A 21,225-nucleotide genomic window follows, 5' to 3' on the forward strand; every position below is an offset into this window, starting at 1 on the left:
CGCACACGGATAAGAAATACCAGAAGTGACAAGTCGTTGATCACTTTTGAATTTAATAAAAAAAATCTCGGGTTTTTTATTTCAGATCAAAGTCAGCAGCTTTCAAACCGGCCTATCGCGTCCAGTCGAAGATGACATAGATATAATATGGTAAATAACTTCTTTTTCTTAAAAAAAGAAAGAACCCAAAAAACCTGTCGTCTACAGCAGCGACGGATTTAGTTCATTTTCTCCTTAGATTATTTGTTTTTTTTCTGATCTCCACGTTCATTTTCTCTCTCTCCACTTTCTCCGTGGAAAGAAACAAAAAAACGGGCAACGCGGAATCCCAACCAACGACTATCTATACCAAACCGCTTCTCGATTATCTGTGGAAGAGGAGCAGCGCGGAAGAGACTCCATCACGAGGTGAAAGGGAGTCAACCTGTGATGCGCTACTCTTATTGGACGCTACTGACCGAGAGGAGAGTGTCATTCTTCCTCATTTCACCGGCCAATCTTTAATGCGATAAGAAACAACGACGACTAGACGGAATCGACCAAAAAAACACGAGAAAATAATTAAAACCTGTTTTTGTTTTTTCTTATATAGTTGTTAAACATCCATGTCGTTTTTTTTTTCTTCCTACCTTCTCTCCCGATTCCAGTTCACCAAGAGGCTCTATCCTGTAGCACGTGTTATAACTTGGATAAAGTGCTCGTAGGAACGCCCAATTCCGGATTGGCTCATCACCCAGGCATATATAAGGCGACGCAGTGGACACGGTTCAATCGTCACAATAGTTTCAGACTTTCTTAACCCAACACATCCAGAATGAAGGTAGTTTCCATTTATTGGTTAAATCATCCTTCAAAATAAAAGATTGCAATGGATTTACAATTACATTTTCCTCCATTTTGGTGCATAGATCTCGGTATTTGTTGTCGTCCTCCTGGCCATCGCATCCGTCGCAGGCGACACCCAGCGATCCCAGCAGCGTCCTAACACTTATCCTTCCATCAGGATTTACCATCCGGAATACAAGATTCCCATCGCCAGGCCGTACTCGACCATTAAAAGAGAATCTCCGGCTTCTCCTCCGGTTGTCATTACTCCATCCAGGAAATTCCAGGAGGTCAAAGAAGAAGAAGAAGAAGAAGTCAGAGAGGAGGTCGCCAAACCAGTGATCAAACGTCAGGCCCGGCCATCCGTGGTGAAAGTTGAGCAGAAAGAAGAGGTTAAACGAGTAGAGATCAAACGAGAAGAGCCCAAGAGATCGACTGTAAGTATATAAACACTCATCGAAATTTGATCACAAAATAATTCTTATCCATTTTGTGGTCTCACAGAGCCCAGTAACCAGGTCGATTGCAGGAGCCAAGAGCGCCCGTTCCTATTCCTATGGTTACGTCATCAAGGATCAAGACTCGTTCAATGACTTTGAGCAACAAGAGAAACGCGACGGCGATGTGGTGACCGGATCCTACCGAGTAAGTTTACCCGATGGCCGCACTCAACTTGTCAATTACAGATCGTCTCCGGATACTGGCAACGTCATGAAAGTCAGTTACGAAGGTGAGGCCAGGTTCCCGGATTTCACCCCGGTGGTCAAAGAGAAGAGAACACCAATTGCGTCCATCAATCCCGCTCTGAGGACCAGCCAAGGTGTCAAAATTAACCGACAGACAATCAAAACCGAGCCGAAGGAATCGCTCAAAACCAACAAACAAGAAGTCGTTAAAACAAACAGCAAAAAAGTGGAGGAGGTCAATAAAGTAAACCGAGAAGTAAAAGCGGTTTACACTCGTCCTAACCCTTCACCACCTCCAGCCAGGGCCATTGAACTTCCTGTCAAATATTCCGCTCAATATAAAACCGGTCCTCCGGCTCCGTCCAAAGCTCGATCCGTCGAATCTTTCCTTCCGGCTGAATCCCTCCCCACTCCGGAACGTTTGGTTGCTACTCCGGAACGACTGGTTGCTACCACTGAATCTCCATCGGCTCCTGATGAATCCTTGCTCAGTATCATCTCCGAAAAACTCCCAAATCCTGAAAAATTCAACGCTCCACCCCGTGCCAGGATCGTTGAATTTCCCAATCCGGCTGTTGAGGCCAGACCAGCAGCTCCCGAGGAGTTCTCTCCTATCGATGTTGACTTCAACGACGTCTTTGAATTGGACGGACCCTTACCTATCCCAGCTGCCTTCCGTAACCGACGCCGTGTCGCTAATCCGCGAGTTGTCACCCGCCGGATTGTCAATCCCAGCACACGTCGAGAGGCGGAAAGATGGTGGTAAACCTACTGCGCTACTAAACTTTGGATCTTTTTTTTTTAAAACCCGAATAACTTATGCATATACAGATTTTAAGCTTTTTATTACTATATTAGCCATTCGTTACACTCGCCCAATTTTCTCCCCCCTTCTCTGTGCGTTGACGCACTGGTCTGTTTGGCATCGAGAAATTGTTATTTCGTTCAATTGTTTTATTGTCCCCTTTTTTACTGTTATCAAGTAGAGCTTGACAAATCATTTGTGAAACAACACATAATTCGGATTGTGCTGCTCTGCTTATGTGTAGCGTTGCAAAATGCAAATCTAGTTTGGCCAATATCTTGTTATTCGGTTTCATTTTATTCAGTTTTATTTTATTCAGTTTTTTCAACCCAATCATTTTGATTGAATATTTGGTTTTTAATACAAATTCAAAATACAACTCCAATATAAAAAAAAAAAAAAATTTTGTTGAAAACTTTTTTAAAATTTTCGACTCATTAGTCATTTTCGCAATCTGGCAAATGCCAAATCGGACCATCCGTAATCCCAGATTGCAGACTATAATTTAGCGAACGGCACATGAAATGATGAAACATTCAAAAGTTTTTAGAGAGCAAATACTAGAAATCAAAGATAAATAGTTTGTGCATTTCACAACTGACATTCTACTATTTTGGCAGGTATGTTTTTTCTTAGTTTTCTAAATTTGAGTGAATCATTTTGTAGTGTTAAAAGCTAGTAAAGGCAGTGCAGACACAGACATAGCTTTCTTTCTTGTCAGAGGCCAGCATGTTTGAATTAAAAGAAAACTTGGAATTAGAAGAAAATGATGAAGGCATCATTTCAGGTATCTCAGAATTTTCTTGTCCAACATCATCCATGTGAACAAGTCACTTGGTGTTTCTCGTTGGTGAAGCAACTCAATCTTGCCATATGAGAACACGAGCTGTATGTAGAATTCATTTAGTATTTTAAAAACTCAATTCCCATCGCTACTGATGTGTCGTGGCCCAAGTTTTTCCCAAACGGAGAGAGCGAGAGCGTTAAACAATTTGGGGGAAAAGAGAAAGAAAGAAAGAAAAAAAGAACGCGGTTAGTCGGCCATCACAACATCAGAATAGTCGAATAATAAAGCAAAAACCTGTGGCAGTCTCCCCACCTTGGTTGCACATAATGACAATACGAAAGGGAAAAGTCCCGACACGCGTTATTATACATCAACCGCCAAGGTTGACGTAATCAGCTATGCTCGTGATTTTCTGTTCCGCACCGAGCGAAAAAATTCTTCTTTGTACTTAAAAGATTCGTAGCCGCTCTTTTGATTTGTTTTTCACGTGGTTCGTGCCGGCTGTGCTGCATGCGGTTGCCCATTTTGTTTTCCACCTGATGTGCTTCTCTGATTGCTGCACTCGACTATATGCTCTTTTGTTTGTCTCTATGAATAGCAAAATGAGGTACGGAGAGAGTGAGACCAGGGATAGCGCAACGTCAACTTTTGAGGGAAGCCACCAAAACAATTGACTATCACTTTTCCAAGGTAAGGATTCCTGAGAACTTTGAATTTCATCATTTTTTTATTTTTTCAGATTTCTATTTTTATTTTTTGCCCCTTTGATGTGGAATGCAATTGATTTTACTAGAGCAACTATCTCTTATAAGGTTTTGTGCGTTCGTAAAATTTTGTTACAATCCCGCCCGAGTTGTAATTTCAACTAATTTATTTGCAGAGTGATCTAGGAAAGAGAACACGCGTAATGGGAGGTCTGTGTACATATAGACAAAGAGAATAGTAGTAATTGAACGGTAATAACTAGACGGCAGTAGGTATAGAGGCGGATATTAAATTCGCCCTAAAAGGGCACCAGGCAAAAGGCACGTAAGAAGCACACGGGCGGCTGAGAAATTTCAACAAATATTTTTAAGGCTATACAACAAGTGTCTTAGTAACTTTCTAATGAATAATTTGCCAGCACCAGGAACGGGAAACACTTTTTTGTCCGTCTGATTGGGGTTGGGTTCGCACACCCAAAGTCGTTCGTTGACTTTCGGCGCTAGTAAAGTTGTTTGTTTGTTGTTTTCAAATTTTCCAGAAAAGCAGAGCAACTCACGCAACCGGTTCTTTCTCTATTCTTACCATTATGGATGTGATCGACGTAAAGAAATTTACTACACACACACCTGGTGAGTGATATTTGGGTCAAGCGAAACTGTGGGGTTGGGGGGGAAATCACCACCACGCCCTGGCTTGAAGAATCATTCAAAATACATATTAGTCAGGCCGCTTTTTGGTAACAGCAGTAGCTCTGTCAGTTAGTTTTTTGCTCTTTTTCCTTATGAAACATAAAATATACCGTACGAGGAGCCAGCGTTTCACTTTCCATTTCTCCTGCGGAATATCACGACTTGTTGTGCAATCAGAAAAAGGTTAAATCCCTTCAAAGAAAAATTAGGAATAAAGGAGAATGGCAGATTATCAGCTACAGTGTCCCCAATTGAGTCCCATGCACACTGCAGAATAATTCCAAATTGTCACTGCTCGGGGGAAAACAAAATGCCAAAAAGTCTTAATTCACTTTTATTGTGTTTCATCGGCCTTGGATGGCGAATCGCTTCAAAAATTTTTCTTTTGGCGTGCAGTTATGCAACTCACGCAACTCCACCATTGGATTCGTACTCGCTGGTCCAGAAGCGGAAAAATTATTTTTTCCCAGGTCACTGACTCTCCATAAACGGAGAAGGTAAAACAAGCGATGACTATCCGTCATCTAACAAGAGTGTTGACGTGTGTATACGTGTAGCCGACCGCTATCGTCTCGACAGCCAAAATCTTAACTTAATTACACCTGTGTTAGTAAATATTGCGCCAATCAACCTGCAGTACTCTCGGCGAAAGTTGCGCAACTTTTTCTTCTCTTTTCAACTTTTATTGTGATTGTTGTTTTGTTGATTCTCACAAATATAATTTTTCTATTATTATATCTAGTTCAATTGCTGCTGCTGCTGACCAACAAGCGAAATGGGACCATTCCCGCGTTCGGTCACGAATCTCACGATTTTCAAATTTCGCGGTCTTACTGAGCCTGGAGTCGTGCTGTACTTTTATTCACCAGTCAAGGGAGAGGTCGACAAGAGAACTTTTAATTGCGGCTTTTCAATTGGTTGCATCAGCACCTGTACACCCACCTACCTGTACATTTCTACGGAGGGGGGGGGGGATCCAGCGTGGTTGATACGATTAAAGGATACCCAACCAAAAGAGTTTTATTAGGGCGTGACTCGGTCGTGATGGTTAGAGGGATGATTTGGGAAACTTTCTCGCCCTATTCCATTTGCTTCCTTTTTTTCTATCATCGTGAGCACATGCGTACGGCAAACACGCACCTGCCATCCAAGTCGGCGGTGGCCCTGCATTATATACGTCTGTCTGAGCAACAATATCGGGCCGCAAGTCGGCTGGGCGGGGAGGAGGAACACATCATCACACGCTCGCGTTGCAAGAAGAGAAAGGGAAAGGCCAACAAGCCGTGGACAATTGCGCTCTTTTGGAATATATAGGCTATCGTTCTTATAACTGTGTTTTTTCGTGGGGGAGTTGAGTAAGGTGGGAAAATAAAGAAGAAGGAGAAAGACAAAAGACTGGCAACATCATCAAGCCCAAGAGAGAGAGAGAGCAAAGGTACATGGTATACGTGTGCTGGATGCGCGTGGGTTGCCTAGGTAGTAGCAGGGACCCTTTTTAGTTATACTGTCTGTTGTATGCTGTACGTACGCTTATTATTGCCGCATGGAAAAAAGGAGGCGGTATTATATTTTTATGAACGATGAGGAGGATATAGAAGCGGCCCAGACCGCCTATATAAGTTGGACCCTGTTTGAGCAATTCAGTACAGTTGACTTCTACCTCCTTTGGAAGTAAAGCTGTAGCTTTGCTTTATCTCATACAAGCTCAGAAACATCATGAAGGTAAGTTTTTACTCGTGCCGATTAATTTGATTGAATCTTCTTGAGCACCGTTTCTATTTAGATTTTCTTGATTTGCCTCGCCTTGATGGCCACCGCCGTATTGGCCGCTGAAGTGGCTTCTCCCGTCGTTAGACGACGTGTCCCATCAACAGTCTCCGAAGTGGCACCTCCCGTCTATCGTCGCCGAGTCCAAACGATCATCTCCGAGGAGACACCCATCGTCCGCCGCCGTGTCCAATCGGCTCGTTATGTTCCTAAACAATACCAAGAGCCCAAGGTGGATTATCCTAAACCAGCTCCAGCTGAAGCTGTTTACCCCAGACCAGCTACTCCTTACCAGGAGCCAGAAGATTACAAGCCAGCTCCTCCCGCTTATGTTCCATCTAAACCCCAGGAACCCGAGTACAAACCAGCTCCTCCCGCTTATGCTCCACCTAAGCCACAGGAGCCAGAATACAAGGAGAGCCCTTATCAGCCTCAGCCCAAGCCCGTCTACCGACCTCGTCAGCCTGTCTACCAAGAAGAGCAATCAGAGCCCCAATATCCTCGTCCGGCTGCCAAGAAACAACCTGCATACAAGCCCGCTGCTCCTGCCCCATACAAGCCCGCTGAAGCTGCCCCATACAAGGCCACCGCTGAACCTGCCACATACAAACCATCACCTTACGAAGAGGAGCAAAAGGAGGTACATTTATCTTCTTTTATTACGACTTGTTGGGAAAATATTTATCTGGTTTATTGTGTTTGAACAGGTGCCCAGGGAGCCGTACAACTTTGGTTACGCCATCAAGGATGAGTACGATGATTACGGTCGTCATGAGGAGAGCGATGGCAAGGTGGTGACCGGATCTTACCACGTAGTCCTTCCTGATGGTCGCAAACAAATTGTTAAGTACAGGGCTGATCCTAACACCGGATTCACAGCGGATGTCACCTACGAGGGAGAAGCTGTTTACCCAGAATACATCGAGCCAACCCAATCACCTTACAAATCTTCGCCTGCCTACAAACCTGCACCCGCCTATAAAGCTGAGCCTGCTTACAAACCGGAGCCTGCTTACAAACCGGAGCCTGCCTATAAACCTGCCTATAAACCAGAGCCTTCCTACAGGCCAGAGCCTTCCTATAAAGCTGAACCTGCTTACAAGCCAGAGCCTTCCTATCAGCCAGAGCCTGTCTATAAGCCAGAGCCTTCCTACCAGCCAGAGCCTGTCTACAGAGCCGAGCCTACCTATAAAGCTGAGCCTGCCTACCCCAAAGAGCAGCCAGAATACAGACCTAGACCGAGCTATGAAAAGGAACCCGAATATACCGCAGAAGAGCCTGCTTATCCTAGACCCGTCAAGCCATCGCCCAAACAGCCCGCATATCCTAGACCGTCTCCCCCTAGCAAACCTGCTTATGCTGAGCCAGTAGCCCCACCCAAGCCAGTATACAGAGAACCAGTCAATTACCCTGAACCTTCTTACCAAGCCGAGCCCGTCTATGTAAGGCCTCCATACCCTAAACAGCAGCCCCCAGTTTACAAACCCGAACCCAAGCCAGAACCTACTACACCAGAGCCTACTACTCCGGAGCCCGTACCTGAAACCACAACGGTGGAATACAAAACCACTACTCCTGCCCCAACCACAACTACACCAACCCCCACAACAACAACTACTACTCCAAAGCCAAGCTATCCGGAGCCCAGCTACACCGAGCCCAGCTATCCGGAATCATCCTACCCCGAACCTCCTTCCTACCCTCATGCCAGGCCAGGCCCCCCTTCATACAGGCCATCTCCTTATCCCGAACCAGCTTATCCTCGTCCTCCTTACCCGCAGCCAGCCTACGAAGGAAGACCACCTTACCCTTATCCGGCCGAAGAGCGTCGTTCCTACCCTGAACCTTCCTTCCCAGTCTACAGGCCCGTCTACCACCGTCAGGAGCAAGTCGAAGGAGCTCCGAGACCTCAGCAGTACGTACCAGCGTAATAACACGAAGCTTCTTAGCCATTTATTAACACTCCCAAAAAAACAGATGATTTACGTTAATAGATTTTAAACAATCAACTATCGTGCGACGATGAATGAGCATTTCATCGCCTTTTAGTTATTATGTAATAAGAAAGTGCTTCCTCATTTGTATTCATGTGCCTCGATATTGAATCAATAAAAATGTCTATCTTTTCTTTTAATCTGCCGCATTTATTTTGGTTATTTCTCTTGTTGATCGAAACAAAACGGCGCCATTATTCTTAATCGCCACCTTTCACTTTCTAGTCAGCAAAGTGTGCGAGAAACTCGACTCGTCAACAACAATTGAACACCACTGTGCAATCAGCAGAGCGAAAGCGAATGAATAAAGAGAAACAAAAAAGAACTAGGGCTTTAATCGTCTGGAGGGGAAAACAAAAGCTCAGCATGGCGCATGGAAAGGAAACCGCAAGATATGATGGACGACCGTTGTTATATGTGCCGCCCAATTTCGCGATTGTCGGCGGGATGAAGACGCGATCTCTTCTTGTATCCGAGCTTTTCTCCTTGTTGATGCGCATGAAGTTTCAGTGCGGGAGGGAAAGTGAAAAAAAATAAAACGAAACAAAATTCACCGCTCGTTAAATTTCGTACATTTCGTGAGACCCTTCTCTCTTGCGCACATTCGGTGGAGTTGAACAACTCGAGTTGATTGTTATACATCCATACGTTTTCTTTCCCAACTTTTCCAGGCTTAGGTCAAACTCACGCAGTAATTTCCAAACGGTAGAAGAATAACGGGTCACGATGTCTAATAGCGCATTTCGTGTTTTTCTCAATTTTGAAATACAGAGACTTCCCGCCGTGGTTGAAAAATATAAAAGAATTGTCTAGAGGAGAACAACACATTCATTTCTATTTTTCTCAGACGTTTGTACGGTGCTGTACATAGAGTTCGATACATATCCTATCCGTCTGAAAGGGAAAGTCTGTGTGTATCTATTACAGGTGCGCCATTTCCCGTTTTTACTCATCAATCATCGCAACACTTACTTGTAAATATACATACAGCAACTATTACTTATTTTCTCTCAACACGACTTTTTCCATGTATTCCTTTTGCCGCGGAGGAATGATATACTAGAAACCGAAATGCGTGGTCACACCTACATAGCGATAACGAAAAAGTCAATCGTCATGTTATACGTGTACGCCTAATTGAACGCTGACTGTATAACAAACTGGAGGCATGGGCGGTTCGTATCAATAGATTTACTGCGATTTCTATTACTTCCCAATTCTTGTAAACGTCCTGCATGTTACTATGTGTGTTGGTCTAGAAATGACGGGTGAAAGTCCTAGCTAGGAAATAATATACGCGCTGAAATCGGAATAATAACTAGTACCGTCATCCAGCAACCATTTGCGCAGTCGTTTTTCGAAATGGTTACGAAATGAGGGCGCCAACTGCGTGCTAACAGAATTAAATTATCTTGCCAAACGGTAAGGGCATCACTACCTGTTGTCCTCGGTTCGATTATTTCACGAGGTTTTGGGCAGAAATAAATTTAGATACAAGCGAAACATGTTTGAATTCTAATGGTTTTTTGTTCCCACATTGTCATTGGTTATTGATGATGGTGTACACATCGGAATTTTTTCATTCACCCAAGCTCTGTTAAGTGCCGATGAATAAATAATCAAAAGCATTTTTTAAAATTCCCACGGTGCAAAAGGGGAGAAAAGGCAAAAGTCTGTGCGCATGTTACGCCAACACGCACCGACGGCACCACTGCGGCAGGTGGACAAACTATTAATTTTATTTTTGCTTGACGCGTAAGCATTTTCTATTTAGCAGACGAATCTACGTAAAAGTTTTATTGTGAAGTGGTGTTTACTTAAAAAACCAAATTGAAATTAAGTTTTTTTTTAAGTTTTTACAGTTCGAGTGCAATTTGTACAGCACCTGTATTCAATTACCAAGGACGTACGTATTCTCGTTTATTATTTACTTAACTACAACGATTTCGTAATGACAGATGCTGTGTAGATTTTTTCTTCAATGCCATGCATGCGGTTATCTATGATGTGATGTCATTACACACAATCGTAAGCAGATGAGTCTCTATTCAGAACAGGTCGCCTTTTTGGGATGGTCCCGTGTAATGATGTGTAATGATAATCTTTTTGCTCAATGACATAACTCTTTCGTGAAATCTGTGACTGTAGACTTTCGAACGGTGCCCTTCAATTCCACAAAAATCGCAAATAATTTTGTTGACTTTATTTCTAAAAAAGTTTGACGATGCGACCCTATCTGAAGGTGAAGATACATTCTCAATCGTAAAATGGCTATTTGAGTATTTGAATGGTATCTTTTATTGGTGTAGATAGCACAGATTGATCATAACCTCGTTGGTATGTCGGGTAGAACACATAAAATATCTCTGATTCTCACAGCTTACATGTCTCTTTCTCTATGTCGTCGAATTTATACATGTGCTTCTCTTTTATTTTCAAGGCAATGTTATTCCGCGTTTGGAAAAAGGGTTGATCCCAGTTATATCATAGACAACACACAGCGTGTGGAAGGCAATCAAGCGTCAACTATACTAGTATCTCACAATATTCCACGGGAGGATAATTCACGAAACGACGAATCAAATCCTTTTACAGTCGAGGTAACTATGCACTAAATGGATTTATCTGAGTTAAATCAGAATCTTGTCTAAGCATCATCCGAGTCTTATAGTCTTCTTTGTCAATCATTAGCGCGGAAATGTATATCTACAACAAATATGATTATAAGTTGCTGCTTCGTAACTACTTTATTAAAGACGCTTGGGTTAGTAGTTCACGGTCCAATCGTGATGAATCCCTTCTCCAACGACCTCGTAGAATCTCCAGAGTTTCCCTAATACGCTTACGATATTTCTCCCTTATAATTTCTACTGGAACAAGGGATTTTTCAGATTGCAAATAATACGTTGATTGTGCAAATTAATTCATTTGGAAAATTACGTTTTCGACCTCAAACCGAAAATTGAGAGATCCAAACCAACAACCAAAAAAAATTTCCAGACAATTTAAATTTCACGATTTCAATTGCGCAATTTAAAGAAACGCCTGCCGGATTGAAATTGGCTTGTTGACCGGTCACGTAAGACTGGTTATTCGGTCACACATAAAGATCACACTATTATTTTGGATGGTGAGAGAAAAAAAAAATAGCAATAATTGCGCGTTTAATTGGTTTCGAATTAGGCGACACAATTAAGGGAAAGTATAACTTCCAATATCCTTTTCTATAATTTTTTGTTTTTGTTACCGTTGTGGTCAAGCGACAAACAGGCGGGCCGGTTGTCGAAGGCTATGCAATGTATAGCTGCTACTTGTTATTTTCCGTTTCACGCGATGTCACCGAGAATCCGAAACTCTGCGAGACGTAAGCGCCGAGCTACTCACGCATGATCCGGTTTTACGGGGTGAGCCAAGAGACCTTCAAGAGTCAACAAGACCCCTCCTTTTGGATAGTATCATTTCCCAGCGTCGCCTAACTTGCAGTAATGAGTAACCACAGCAGAAACGACAACAGTGCGACTAATGTATAAAAGGACAATGCAGTGGTTCTTAACAAGCACAGTCAGTTCTCTCAGTTTCCAGTCTCAGCTTCTCTCTCTGAAATCTCAATTTACTTTATACGTATCGTCATGTCTTTCTCGATGCTTACTTTGGTAAGATTTAATTAGGTTTATACCTAATTGCTATTTTTTTCACTATTCAAGTTTCAATGTTCATTTGGCCTCCTCCGCACCAGATCGGTGCTACTGTTTTGATGGCACTCATCGGCTCATCACTTTCGTACTCGGATACTTATTCCAACACCCCGAGTTACTCTTACGCCTACCAAATTTTGTGAGTTTACGTTTCCATTTGACAAGAATTAAAGTTTACCTTTTTTTTTTTTTTTAAATCGATACCAGGGACACTTACTCCGGCCAGGATTTCGGGCACGAAGAGGCCAGCAAATCTGGCAAAGTGAACGGTGAATACCGTGTTCTTCTACCTGACGATCGCCTTCAAGTTGTTAGCTACTCTGCCGATCAAAATGGTTACGTTGCCGACGTCCAATATGCCGATGGATCATCCAGTCCAGCTTATGGCAAGGCTGCTGGCGGTTATTCATCGGGTGGTGCTTCCGTCAAGACCTCGTCGTTCTTCAATCCACCAACTACTTCTGGCAATAGTGGATACTCAGTCAACAATGGTGGATACCAATACGGCGGAGCTTCATCAATGGGAAAGAGTTACGGTGCTGGTGCTGGAAGCTACAACAACAATTATCAGAGCGGTGCTGGAGTGATGGCTGGCCAGGGATCGATGTTCCAGCAAACTGCCTTTAAATCCGGTTGCGTTTGCCAGTGCCCAGCATAGATATAGCATAGTGCCCTGCCCAATTTCAAATTAACCTTACATAATTGCGACTTCGCTCATATTTATGCAAAACAAAAATGCTAGATAATATAATTATTTATTTGACTGCCGCTCTAAAATTTTGTAGCTAAGGATATATTGTTCTTTCTTATATTAATGACGTGTGGCTTAAATAAAACATGCGGATCCAATTCTGTTATTCTCTTTGTTTTTTCTTTGATTAGGTTTTGAGCCTTTCTAATCCATTGTATGAAGAGATAGCGCAATTTCAAAATGATGAGTAAACGGTAAAAGCGCGGTTTACAACAAGCCGTTAAATGTTGTAATTTTTGTTGTGACAATAGCTCATTAACATTTACGTGTTCCATATTCAGTCGACGTAAAAGAAACTCTAATTTCATGTGTAGCAACTTGTGACACAGGTATTTATTCAAGCCAAGCTTTTATTCATTTGTGTTGACGATTTGAGTGTCCGACAAAAATATTTCTGGCCATCGAAGAGCAAAGAAATTCCGCTTTTTGAGCAGTTTTAACAACTTTAACGTTTTTCAAGTTGCATTATTTTATTTTAATTTATTAATAATCCATCAAAGTAAATATTTATAAACATGTGTAGAAATTCTTTTTGACGTTTTCAAATGCATCTCTAATGGCGCTACATAGCTGCAGGCAGAAAGTAAATGACAAGAACGACACCAGATGTAGTTTTGTGGTTTTGTTTTACACCGAACGAATCTGAAATAAATAACGCCCCAACGATAACTTTAACTTGTTGTATTTCGAGCTGATAATCTCCTCACGCTGTTTATTCTATTTGCGCCCTGTACTGCCTCCTGACTCCGGTATCGTATATCTAGCAAGCCTCAACTGAAAAATATTATACGTGTCAGTCTCTGAGCATAACTCGTCATTCATACCGGCGCACTGCCAATTTTCAGTTACTATCAAGACATTCTGATGCATTTTCAGACATCATTTCGCGTATAAACATCTTATTTTATAACTTCATAAAGATCTTCAGTTAAAATGTATATTTTCATTTTGCAGGACATGCAGTGCAGCATCTTTATAGCCATCATCTTATTGATGAAGTTGGTTTCGGGAAATGAGGCCAACTCTGATACTAGTCAAGTTGTAAAGCTTGATGGTGACACCTTTCAAGCAGAATTACCCAAAAGCCATCATTTTGTCATGTTTTTTGCTCCTTGGTTAGTGTTAAGTTGGACCCAAAATGATTGAGAGTTTCATTCATATTAACTTTTCACAGGTGTGGACACTGTGAACGATTGAAGCCAACTTGGGCTGAATTAGCCACTACTGTTAAATCAAAGTTGAATGAGGAAGTAAAAATCGCTGAAGTTGATTGTACTACTGCAACTTCTCTTTGCTCACAACAAGATGTCACAGGCTACCCTACGTAAAGATTTTTCCTTATCCAATGGTTCTTTTTCTAAAGTATTGAATATTATAGGTTGAAATTCTTTACGAAAGGAGTGGCAGAATCACAGCGCTACAGAGGACCAAGGGACTTACCTTCATTGCTGACATTCATCAAAGAGACTCTAGGCTTGGCTGAAAGCATTAATGTACATTTTTTTTCTCCTCAATTTTAGGTTAATATTAACTAAATATTTATAATTCTTTTCATATAGGAAAATGTTGTAGATACTAAAAGTGATGAGCCTGTTAAAGGAGCTCTTGATCTTTCTGAAGACAATTTTCATTTACATGTCGCCTCTGGAGATCATTTTGTGAAATTTTTTGCTCCTTGGTGTGGGCATTGTCAAAAAATGGCTGGAACATGGGACAACCTTGCACAGTCAGTTGGGCAAGAAAACAGCGTTACCATTGGAAAGGTTGACTGCACTCAATTCCGCGACTTATGCAACGAGTTCGAAGTCAAAGGTTACCCTACTCTCCTGTGGATTAAAGATGGAAAGAAAGTGCGGTTATCTATAATTCTATATGGTGTTTCCCCTTGTAATTTAGATGCCTAATTTTACTCATGTTATTTTGTGATAGGTAGAAAAATATCAAGGGTCGCGAACCCACGAAGACCTCAAGGCATTTATTGAGCGCATGAAGAAAGGCAATGCCGAAACTGCAGATGCCAAGACCGTAAGGATGATAAAGAAATTTGAAATAAAATAAATGTTTTCTTCGCTAATATAAATACCCTCATAGGCTACTGTGACTAGTTCTAGTCCTGTTGTTCAGCTCGTCGGTTCAAACTTTGAAAACGGAATAGCATCAGGAGTGACGTTTGTGAAATTCTATGCACCTTGGTAAACCAATCTATTGGCAACTTAGAAATCGGGTTGATAATAAATTTTTTTTACAGGTGTGGCCACTGCAAGCGAATGTCCCCTACTGTAATTACATTTTTAGTTTTAATAGAGATTGCAAATATTTTAAATAATAATTTTATTAGTGGGACGAGTTAGGAACAAAGTTTGTCGGTAAAACCGGAGTTAAAATCGCCAAAGTAGACTGTACTGAGGGATCAAACCGACAGTTGTGTGCTGACCAAAAGGTATTATCGAATAATTTAAGTTACAAGTCATGTTCTCAATATTCAAAAATTGTATCATAGGTCAATGGTTTCCCCACCATGTTCTTGTATTCAAACGGAGAAAAAGTAGAAGAATATGACGGAAACCGTAGTTTAGACGACATGTTTTCTTTTGTCGCCAAGCTTATGAATGATAAACAAGCAAAGGATGAATTGTAGAACTTTTACCTCAAGTAAATATACTCTTAATAAACCTTTTAAAAAGAGTAAAAAGATGAAAGGATAATGGATAGCACTCATGATTTATTTCATCCACTTGCATGCCAAGTTGTAACTTAAACCAAAATAAGAGAGAAGTTGTAACACTACTCTACGTCACCGCCCTTCTTTTTGTAAGTGTTTAGAGAAAGTGTTCATTATATGCCAGTGAAATTGTTTTCGTGATTAGGTTTCCAGAGTTTTATTGTTTAAATTGTTATAAACATCAAAACCTAATCGGGAACACCTTTAGATACACCACTCTCATCTTCTTCCTACAAATGTTAAGATAAAAAACAGGTTAAAAAATTAGAAATTAAAATAAGTTTTGAGTTTAAACTATACTTTAGACTTTATCGATCTTGTGACTCTAAATCCAGCTTTAGCCTCTTCGGTTCGGAAGTTTCCTCCTCCACTTCAGGTCCAGACTTCGTAAGGATTTCGATGGGAATCCGGAAGGACAATCGTAGCATGTGCTTCTTGGGTGAAACATCTCTAACGTCGACCAATTCGACGATTTTTCCATCTTCAATGGAATGTTTTAAAGATGATTCCACTTTGGTACGCATTTCAGAGAAGGCAGAAGATTCTTCGCAGAAACTGTAGACATGAACGGTAATGTCTGGGAGTGGATCCAACTCGATACCCGCTAATAGTCCGATGAAGGCGTCGAGGAATTCGACAGCAAGTGCAGGAAGGTTCATCGTTACGTGGATGGGCTCTGTGGGCTTTCTAAGAAGGAATGATGACAACTGTTCACGAATGAATTGACGCCCATCAAGATTGAACGTTTCAACTTTCGCGACTTTGTTGATTCGAACGTTTTCTTTGAGCCAATGGTAGCTAGATGGGTTGAGATCGTTGGCAAAGACCTGGCACTTGCGAATCTTCGCGGCCGGAACTGAAAACGGACCCACTCCAGCAAAAACGTCAAACAAAACACAGTTCTGGGGTAACAGTTTGATGATGCGCTCGTGTTCCGTGCAGAGTCTTGAATTCCAATACACTTGGCTAAAGTCAAATTTGAAAGTACATAAATTCTCTTTCACCTCCGTTATAAAGTCAGTTTCACCCGCCAATACTTCCATTTGGAAGTTTCGATAAGTCGAGTCTATTGCCGAACTCTTGTTCACCACCGTCTTCACTCCAATCAACTTGTCAATCAAGACCTGACCAATCAAATTTTTGTAGGGTAGCAGGTGATCTCTAAGATTAAGGTGAATGATGTGACCTATTCGTGAATATGAGGTACATCCTTCTTTCCCCTCTGGTAAAACAGCTTTGAAGATGTCGTCTATTCTGAAATTTTCATACTGTAAATGAAGACATGTTCTAGAGAAGTTGTCATTGTTCACATCCAATTCAGAAAGTTTCGTTTGTTGTTCTTCACTCAATTTTTCCAATGTTTCAAATAACAGAGGGTCCAGCAGCAATTTTTTTCTCAAAACAGTGCCATCAACTTCAACGACTGGTTTGAGCTTCTCCATCTTGAGTAGGTATTTTTTGAAAACATGCATGCTTTTCCCAATATTTTGGCTTGGGATTTCAACTGACGGTACATTCACTTCTTTTGAAAATTTTTCTCTGTCTAGTTCGGTCATTCCGCGAACATTAGGTAAAGACAAATCCATTTTGGTCCATAAACTACGAAATGGATAACTAGTTGGAACAGCTTTGGTTAGTCTACTGAAAAGAAATAGGCAGTTCACTCCCATCAAAACAAATGATTTTCATAGTATAATCTTAGAATAAGATGGTTGGCAATCGGATTCTTACCAACTAAATTAATCGTTGAAAGCTAAAACTTTTCAAACAGATTTATCAAATAACGCGGCTTTGTAAGTTTTTTGGGGCAGAATACACTATCAGTACACATGCTGTGAAAATTTCGTCTGCAGCGAAAGTAGTAGCCAAATTTCGAGTTTTGGACTTTTAAAGAATGACGATCTTAAAGTTTTTGAATTTAGACTTTCTGTCATTTGTAAATCACATGTAAAAAAAGGAAACTTGTGATGACTAATGAAAAAGATAATCCTTTGAGTTATTAATAAATAATAATTCCTTTGCAAAGTCATTAGTCATCATGTTTACTCATATATCAATGGTTTTCAGGTAAAAAATAAGAAATAACCATGAGAATATGGGGTCGCAGAAATAGATGTCAACTGGTGGAAAATAAGAAGGTGATGTGGTATTTTTATTTTATTTTTTAAAAATACTGTCTGATTTTTAAAGATTTGGTGAGGAACATCCAATCTGTCGATCGCGGTCGCTAACCAATTGGTAGAAAAACAGCACCAATAATGGTTAGAAGGTGTGCTGTGAAGTGGCGTGATAATTTTAATCATGGACATTCAGGTTTCATTTCGTGATTTGTCAGGTCGAACTCGGATGTGCTTTATTCGAGATTTTAACATAAATTGCATTTTATACATAAAAAAAATTATCATAAAGCTACAATGTTACAGCATTACCCGAGGCATTACCCGTACTATGGCTCGTCCCGGTTTGTATTGCTTTGTATAATCTTTAGTTGAACGCTAAATATATTAGAGGCTAGCTAAGAGAATTTGGCTAGATCTTTACAAGATTAGTGAATGTGATTTTTTAAAGAAATTCTGCCTGTTGCACATCGATATAATTGGCCTTGATTCTTAAAGGTGGCTTGATGGCTAAACTTTCGACGGTTAAAGTTAAACTCTATTTAATAAATAGATAATATAACATTTAGCTAATAATCTTGCATTTTTGGCTAAATACGGTATTTTCAGGCAACTTTGAAGTTTTTGTGGGCACTGATTTGCAGAGTGCTCATGACCAACAGATAAAATGGCCCAATCCATATATTGCAAATTTGCAAGCTGTCTTCCAAAACCATCCAAAACCAAGGAATTTCTATTTGCAAGGTAATTATTTCAACCAATATTTCTTTTAATTACTGTGGTAATAATTCAAGATGATGAAGTCTAATTAGGTAGAAAACCTTTCTGAAAAGGAGCCATTGTTAATTTCAATTGGTGTAAAGTGAGTTTTAAGCCATAATCATTTGGTATTAATTTTTATATTGGTTGTTGTAGACCCATTCCAATCCCCAGCCACGTAAACCTGCAGAAGGAAAGGCACGTAAAACGTGTTATGCAGTGGTGTAGAGGTTGGGTGAGAACGGGATGTGTTACATAACCATTTGGTATTCATTTTGAATTTTGATATTGGTTGTTGTAGACCCATCCCCAGCAACGACAACCTGCAAAAGGAAAGGCACGTAAAACATGTCAAAAAGAGGTTGGGTGAGAACGGGATGTGTTACTGTTACATAACCATTTTCATTTTGATATTGGTTGTTGTAGACCCATCCCCAGAAACTTCAACCTGCAAAAGGAAAGGGCAGTCCGCCTGTCCTTCACATTCGAAGGTCACGGAGATCATTACGTAAAACGTGTCATGCAGTGATGTAGAGGTTGGGTGAGAACGGGACGTGATTCATCATTTTCAAGCAACTACAATAGCCGCAAGGCTTAAGAGGTGAGGGTGATCAAAAAATCGTATAAAAGGAGAGAGAAAAGGCGAAGGTAAATCAGTCGAGGGAGCATCTCCGACACGGCAACAACTGCAGCGCTTTGTCTGTCAGTTCGCATCCATGGGTAAATATTCTGTCTTTTACCTAGAGTTTGGTATCAATCCTTCTTTTGAATATGTATGCTTGTTATTATGTAGAATTTATGTTAAAATTTATAATTGTCTAGCAAACTATGGCGTAGTGCTGCTGTTGTGTGTTGAATCATTGATGGCTGGGTCGACCACTGGTGTACCGATGTCTTTTTGGTATGGCGGATACCAAACCGCAACGCCGCTGCCTTACTACCCAAAAGCAACTTACGCAACGACCAGTTACTGCACCGAGGTCTTCAAGAACTACACCTTTAAAGCACCGGAATTTAGTAGCGCAACTTACGCTGCCCCGAGCCACTACACTGACGCCCTGAAGTGTTACTCTGCCCCGAATTACTACACCACCAAGGCGACGGAGGATGACTACGCATGCTGCCCCATCCTCCGAGGCTCCTAAGTATAACTCTGTTCTCATCTACTTATTGCACCGATTTTCCTAAATACTACTCTGTTCCCAGCTGCTACACCGAGGCTCCCGCCGATTACTACACCGAAGCTTGAAAGTACTACTCTGCCCCGATCTACACAACCATAACTGAGGCGGCCAAGTATTACGCAGTCCCCACTTACTACACCAAAGCTGCTCTTTCGTGCTGTGTCGAACAGAAATACTACACTGATGCTCCAGTTCACTACACCACGACCTACGCTACACCGCAGCCCCCAAGTACTACACCGAAGAAGCCGCCTACAACAACGTATGCTGCCTAGTTTACTACACCGAGGCTCCCAATTACTACATCACTAAGGCACCGGAATTCTGCACGTCTATGTATGCTACCCCTGCCTACTACACCGAGGCCCCGCATTACTACAACACTGAAGCGCTCAAGTACTACACTACAACCTGCGCTTCCCCGAGCTACTACACCTACGTCCCGAAGTATTACTGTGCGTAAAAGGAGTCTTCAAAAAAGAAAAGAAGTGCCCGAACTGCAGTGCCCTATCTGTCACCAACTACTTTCCTCATCGTGTAACCGATTCGGAATTATGGGTAAATATTCTTGTTTTTACATTGAGTTTTGTATCAATTATTTTTTTTTTAATTTGTTGATATGCCTGCTGATGTTTAATATTAATGTTTAAATGCATTTACTGTTTAGTCAACTATGACGTCGTGCTCCTGTTGGGTGTTGTAGCTATCGTTGATGGCTGAATCGACTGCTGGTGTAGCGATGTCTCCCTGGTATGGCGGAAACCAAACCGCAACGCCGCCGCCTACCTATTCAACTTACGAAACGACCAGTTCCTGCACCGATGTCTTTAAATACTACACCACCAAACCACGGGAGTTTTATACCACAACTTACGCTGCCCCGAGTCACTACACTGATGCCCTAAGTATTACTCTGCCCCGAGTTACTACACCATCTAGGTGACGGATGACACAACACGACTACGTATACTGCCTATCCTACTACACCAAGGCTCCCAAGTATTACTCTGTTCTCAGCTACTTATTGCACCGATTTTCCTAAATACTATTCTGTTCTTAGATGCTATACCGAGGCTCCCACTGATGTCTCCACCACCACGGTCGAATACTACACTGAAGCGACAAAGTACTATTCTGCCCCAATCTACACAACCACAACTGAGGCGGCCAAGTATTACGCAGTCCCGACTTGCTACTCCAAAGCTGATCTTTCGTGCTGCGTCGAACAGAGATACTACACTGATGCTCCAATCTACTACACCACGACTTACGCTACACCTAGCTACAACACCGCAGCCCCCAAGTACTGCACCGAAGAAGGCGTCCATACGCAACTGCGTACGCTGCCTAGCTTACTACATCGAGAAATTTAAGTATTACTCTGCTCCGAACTACTACCAAACTGAGGCTTACATGTATTATATCAGCAGTTCTCCCCACCATGTCACCACTATTTACGCTGCTCCGAGCTGTATACCGAAGTTCTGAAATATTTTTTGGATGTGTTGAAAGATTGTTGAAATACAAGATTGATTGATAAATCACAATTGCACGTCTATTTTCTCTTAAGTACCTTTCCTCCTGCTGATCATCTTCTGCAAAAATATTTCTACAAAAATACAAATTTGCAAAATAAATATTCTTGAAAAATTTTGCTAAAATATTTGAGGATTTACCTCCTGTCGCTTTCTCTACCGCGATAATAACATGATGCAAGTTATAGTCAAGTTATTATTTGT

The 21,225-nt window shown here is 41.4% G+C and overlaps 5 protein-coding genes and 2 long non-coding RNA genes across 12 annotated transcripts; 6 read left to right on the top strand and 1 right to left on the bottom strand.

Annotated features, from left to right (window-relative positions):
* The first annotated feature begins 313 nt into the window (after positions 1-313).
* Positions 314-2,592, top strand: LOC124349001 (titin-like). Its single transcript, XM_046799460.1, has 3 exons — positions 314-820; positions 909-1,262; positions 1,330-2,592. The coding sequence occupies exons 1-3, from the start codon at positions 815-817 to the stop codon at positions 2,275-2,277; spliced, it is 1,308 nt and encodes a 435-aa protein (XP_046655416.1). The 5' UTR covers positions 314-814; the 3' UTR covers positions 2,278-2,592.
* A 224-nt stretch (positions 2,593-2,816) lies between these two features.
* LOC124348922 (adhesive plaque matrix protein-like) lies at positions 2,817-8,398 on the top strand. Its single transcript, XM_046799324.1, has 5 exons — positions 2,817-2,936; positions 3,702-3,793; positions 5,240-6,219; positions 6,281-6,904; positions 6,972-8,398. The coding sequence occupies exons 3-5, from the start codon at positions 6,214-6,216 to the stop codon at positions 8,193-8,195; spliced, it is 1,854 nt and encodes a 617-aa protein (XP_046655280.1). The 5' UTR covers positions 2,817-2,936; positions 3,702-3,793; positions 5,240-6,213; the 3' UTR covers positions 8,196-8,398.
* A 1,632-nt stretch (positions 8,399-10,030) lies between these two features.
* LOC124349093 (pro-resilin-like) lies at positions 10,031-12,800 on the top strand. 2 transcript variants are annotated; one of them, XM_046799600.1, is made up of 4 exons: positions 10,031-10,164; positions 10,699-10,858; positions 11,963-12,092; positions 12,161-12,800. In XM_046799600.1, the coding sequence occupies exons 3-4, from the start codon at positions 11,968-11,970 to the stop codon at positions 12,609-12,611; spliced, it is 576 nt and encodes a 191-aa protein (XP_046655556.1). In that variant the 5' UTR covers positions 10,031-10,164; positions 10,699-10,858; positions 11,963-11,967; the 3' UTR covers positions 12,612-12,800. The 2 variants fall into 2 exon arrangements, with proteins under 2 accessions (XP_046655556.1, XP_046655557.1); XM_046799601.1 differs by lacking the exons at positions 10,031-10,164; positions 10,699-10,858 and adding an exon at positions 11,529-11,911 and having other exon boundaries at positions 11,995-12,092.
* A 518-nt stretch (positions 12,801-13,318) lies between these two features.
* LOC124349014 (thioredoxin domain-containing protein 5 homolog) lies at positions 13,319-15,409 on the top strand. The gene is made up of 10 exons (XM_046799490.1): positions 13,319-13,592; positions 13,659-13,819; positions 13,879-14,028; positions 14,083-14,197; positions 14,264-14,554; positions 14,634-14,729; positions 14,796-14,896; positions 14,953-14,983; positions 15,043-15,144; positions 15,205-15,409. The coding sequence occupies exons 1-10, from the start codon at positions 13,569-13,571 to the stop codon at positions 15,340-15,342; spliced, it is 1,209 nt and encodes a 402-aa protein (XP_046655446.1). The 5' UTR covers positions 13,319-13,568; the 3' UTR covers positions 15,343-15,409.
* Positions 15,407-17,274, bottom strand: LOC124348995 (tRNA (guanine(37)-N1)-methyltransferase-like). Of its 5 annotated transcripts, none has more exons than XM_046799447.1 (3): positions 17,158-17,274; positions 15,727-17,067; positions 15,407-15,656 (listed from the first exon to the last, which is right to left on the bottom strand). In XM_046799447.1, exon 2 carries the CDS (start codon positions 17,010-17,012, stop codon positions 15,735-15,737), a length of 1,278 nt encoding a protein of 425 aa, XP_046655403.1. In that variant the 5' UTR covers positions 17,013-17,067; positions 17,158-17,274; the 3' UTR covers positions 15,407-15,656; positions 15,727-15,734. The 5 variants fall into 5 exon arrangements, with proteins under 5 accessions (XP_046655403.1, XP_046655405.1, XP_046655407.1 ...); XM_046799449.1 differs by having other exon boundaries at positions 15,727-17,064; positions 17,158-17,263; XM_046799451.1 differs by having other exon boundaries at positions 15,727-17,040; positions 17,158-17,261.
* On the top strand, positions 17,261-18,108 carry LOC124349213. Its single transcript, XR_006920235.1, has 3 exons — positions 17,261-17,421; positions 17,494-17,564; positions 17,617-18,108. It is a non-coding gene; the product is annotated as an uncharacterized LOC124349213 (long non-coding RNA).
* A 1,533-nt stretch (positions 18,109-19,641) lies between these two features.
* LOC124349165 lies at positions 19,642-20,890 on the top strand. Its single transcript, XR_006920158.1, has 3 exons — positions 19,642-20,044; positions 20,154-20,485; positions 20,547-20,890. It is a non-coding gene; the product is annotated as an uncharacterized LOC124349165 (long non-coding RNA).
* The last annotated feature ends 335 nt before the right edge of the window (positions 20,891-21,225 follow it).

The sequence above is a fragment of the Daphnia pulicaria genome, chromosome 7 (genome assembly GCF_021234035.1).
Source record: "Daphnia pulicaria isolate SC F1-1A chromosome 7, SC_F0-13Bv2, whole genome shotgun sequence".
Lineage (NCBI taxonomy): Eukaryota > Metazoa > Arthropoda > Branchiopoda > Diplostraca > Daphniidae > Daphnia > Daphnia pulicaria.

Coding starts and splice junctions, on each gene's coding strand:
- LOC124349001 (XM_046799460.1), top strand. Junction 1,263..1,329: donor AAGAGCCCAAGAGATCGACT/GTAAGTATATAA, acceptor GTGGTCTCACAG/AGCCCAGTAACCAGGTCGAT.
- LOC124348922 (XM_046799324.1), top strand. Junction 6,905..6,971: donor ACGAAGAGGAGCAAAAGGAG/GTACATTTATCT, acceptor GTGTTTGAACAG/GTGCCCAGGGAGCCGTACAA.
- LOC124349014 (XM_046799490.1), top strand. CDS start 13,569: ATGCATTTTCAGACATCATTTCGC. Junction 14,029..14,082: donor GATGTCACAGGCTACCCTAC/GTAAAGATTTTT, acceptor TGAATATTATAG/GTTGAAATTCTTTACGAAAG. Junction 15,145..15,204: donor AGTTGTGTGCTGACCAAAAG/GTATTATCGAAT, acceptor ATTGTATCATAG/GTCAATGGTTTCCCCACCAT.
- LOC124348995 (XM_046799446.1), bottom strand. CDS start 17,096: ATGGGAGTGAACTGCCTATTTCTTTTCAGTAGACTAACCAAAGCTGTT.
- LOC124349093 (XM_046799600.1), top strand. CDS start 11,968: ATGTTCATTTGGCCTCCTCCGCACCAGATCGGTGCTACTGTTTTGATG. Junction 12,093..12,160: donor TCTTACGCCTACCAAATTTT/GTGAGTTTACGT, acceptor AATCGATACCAG/GGACACTTACTCCGGCCAGG.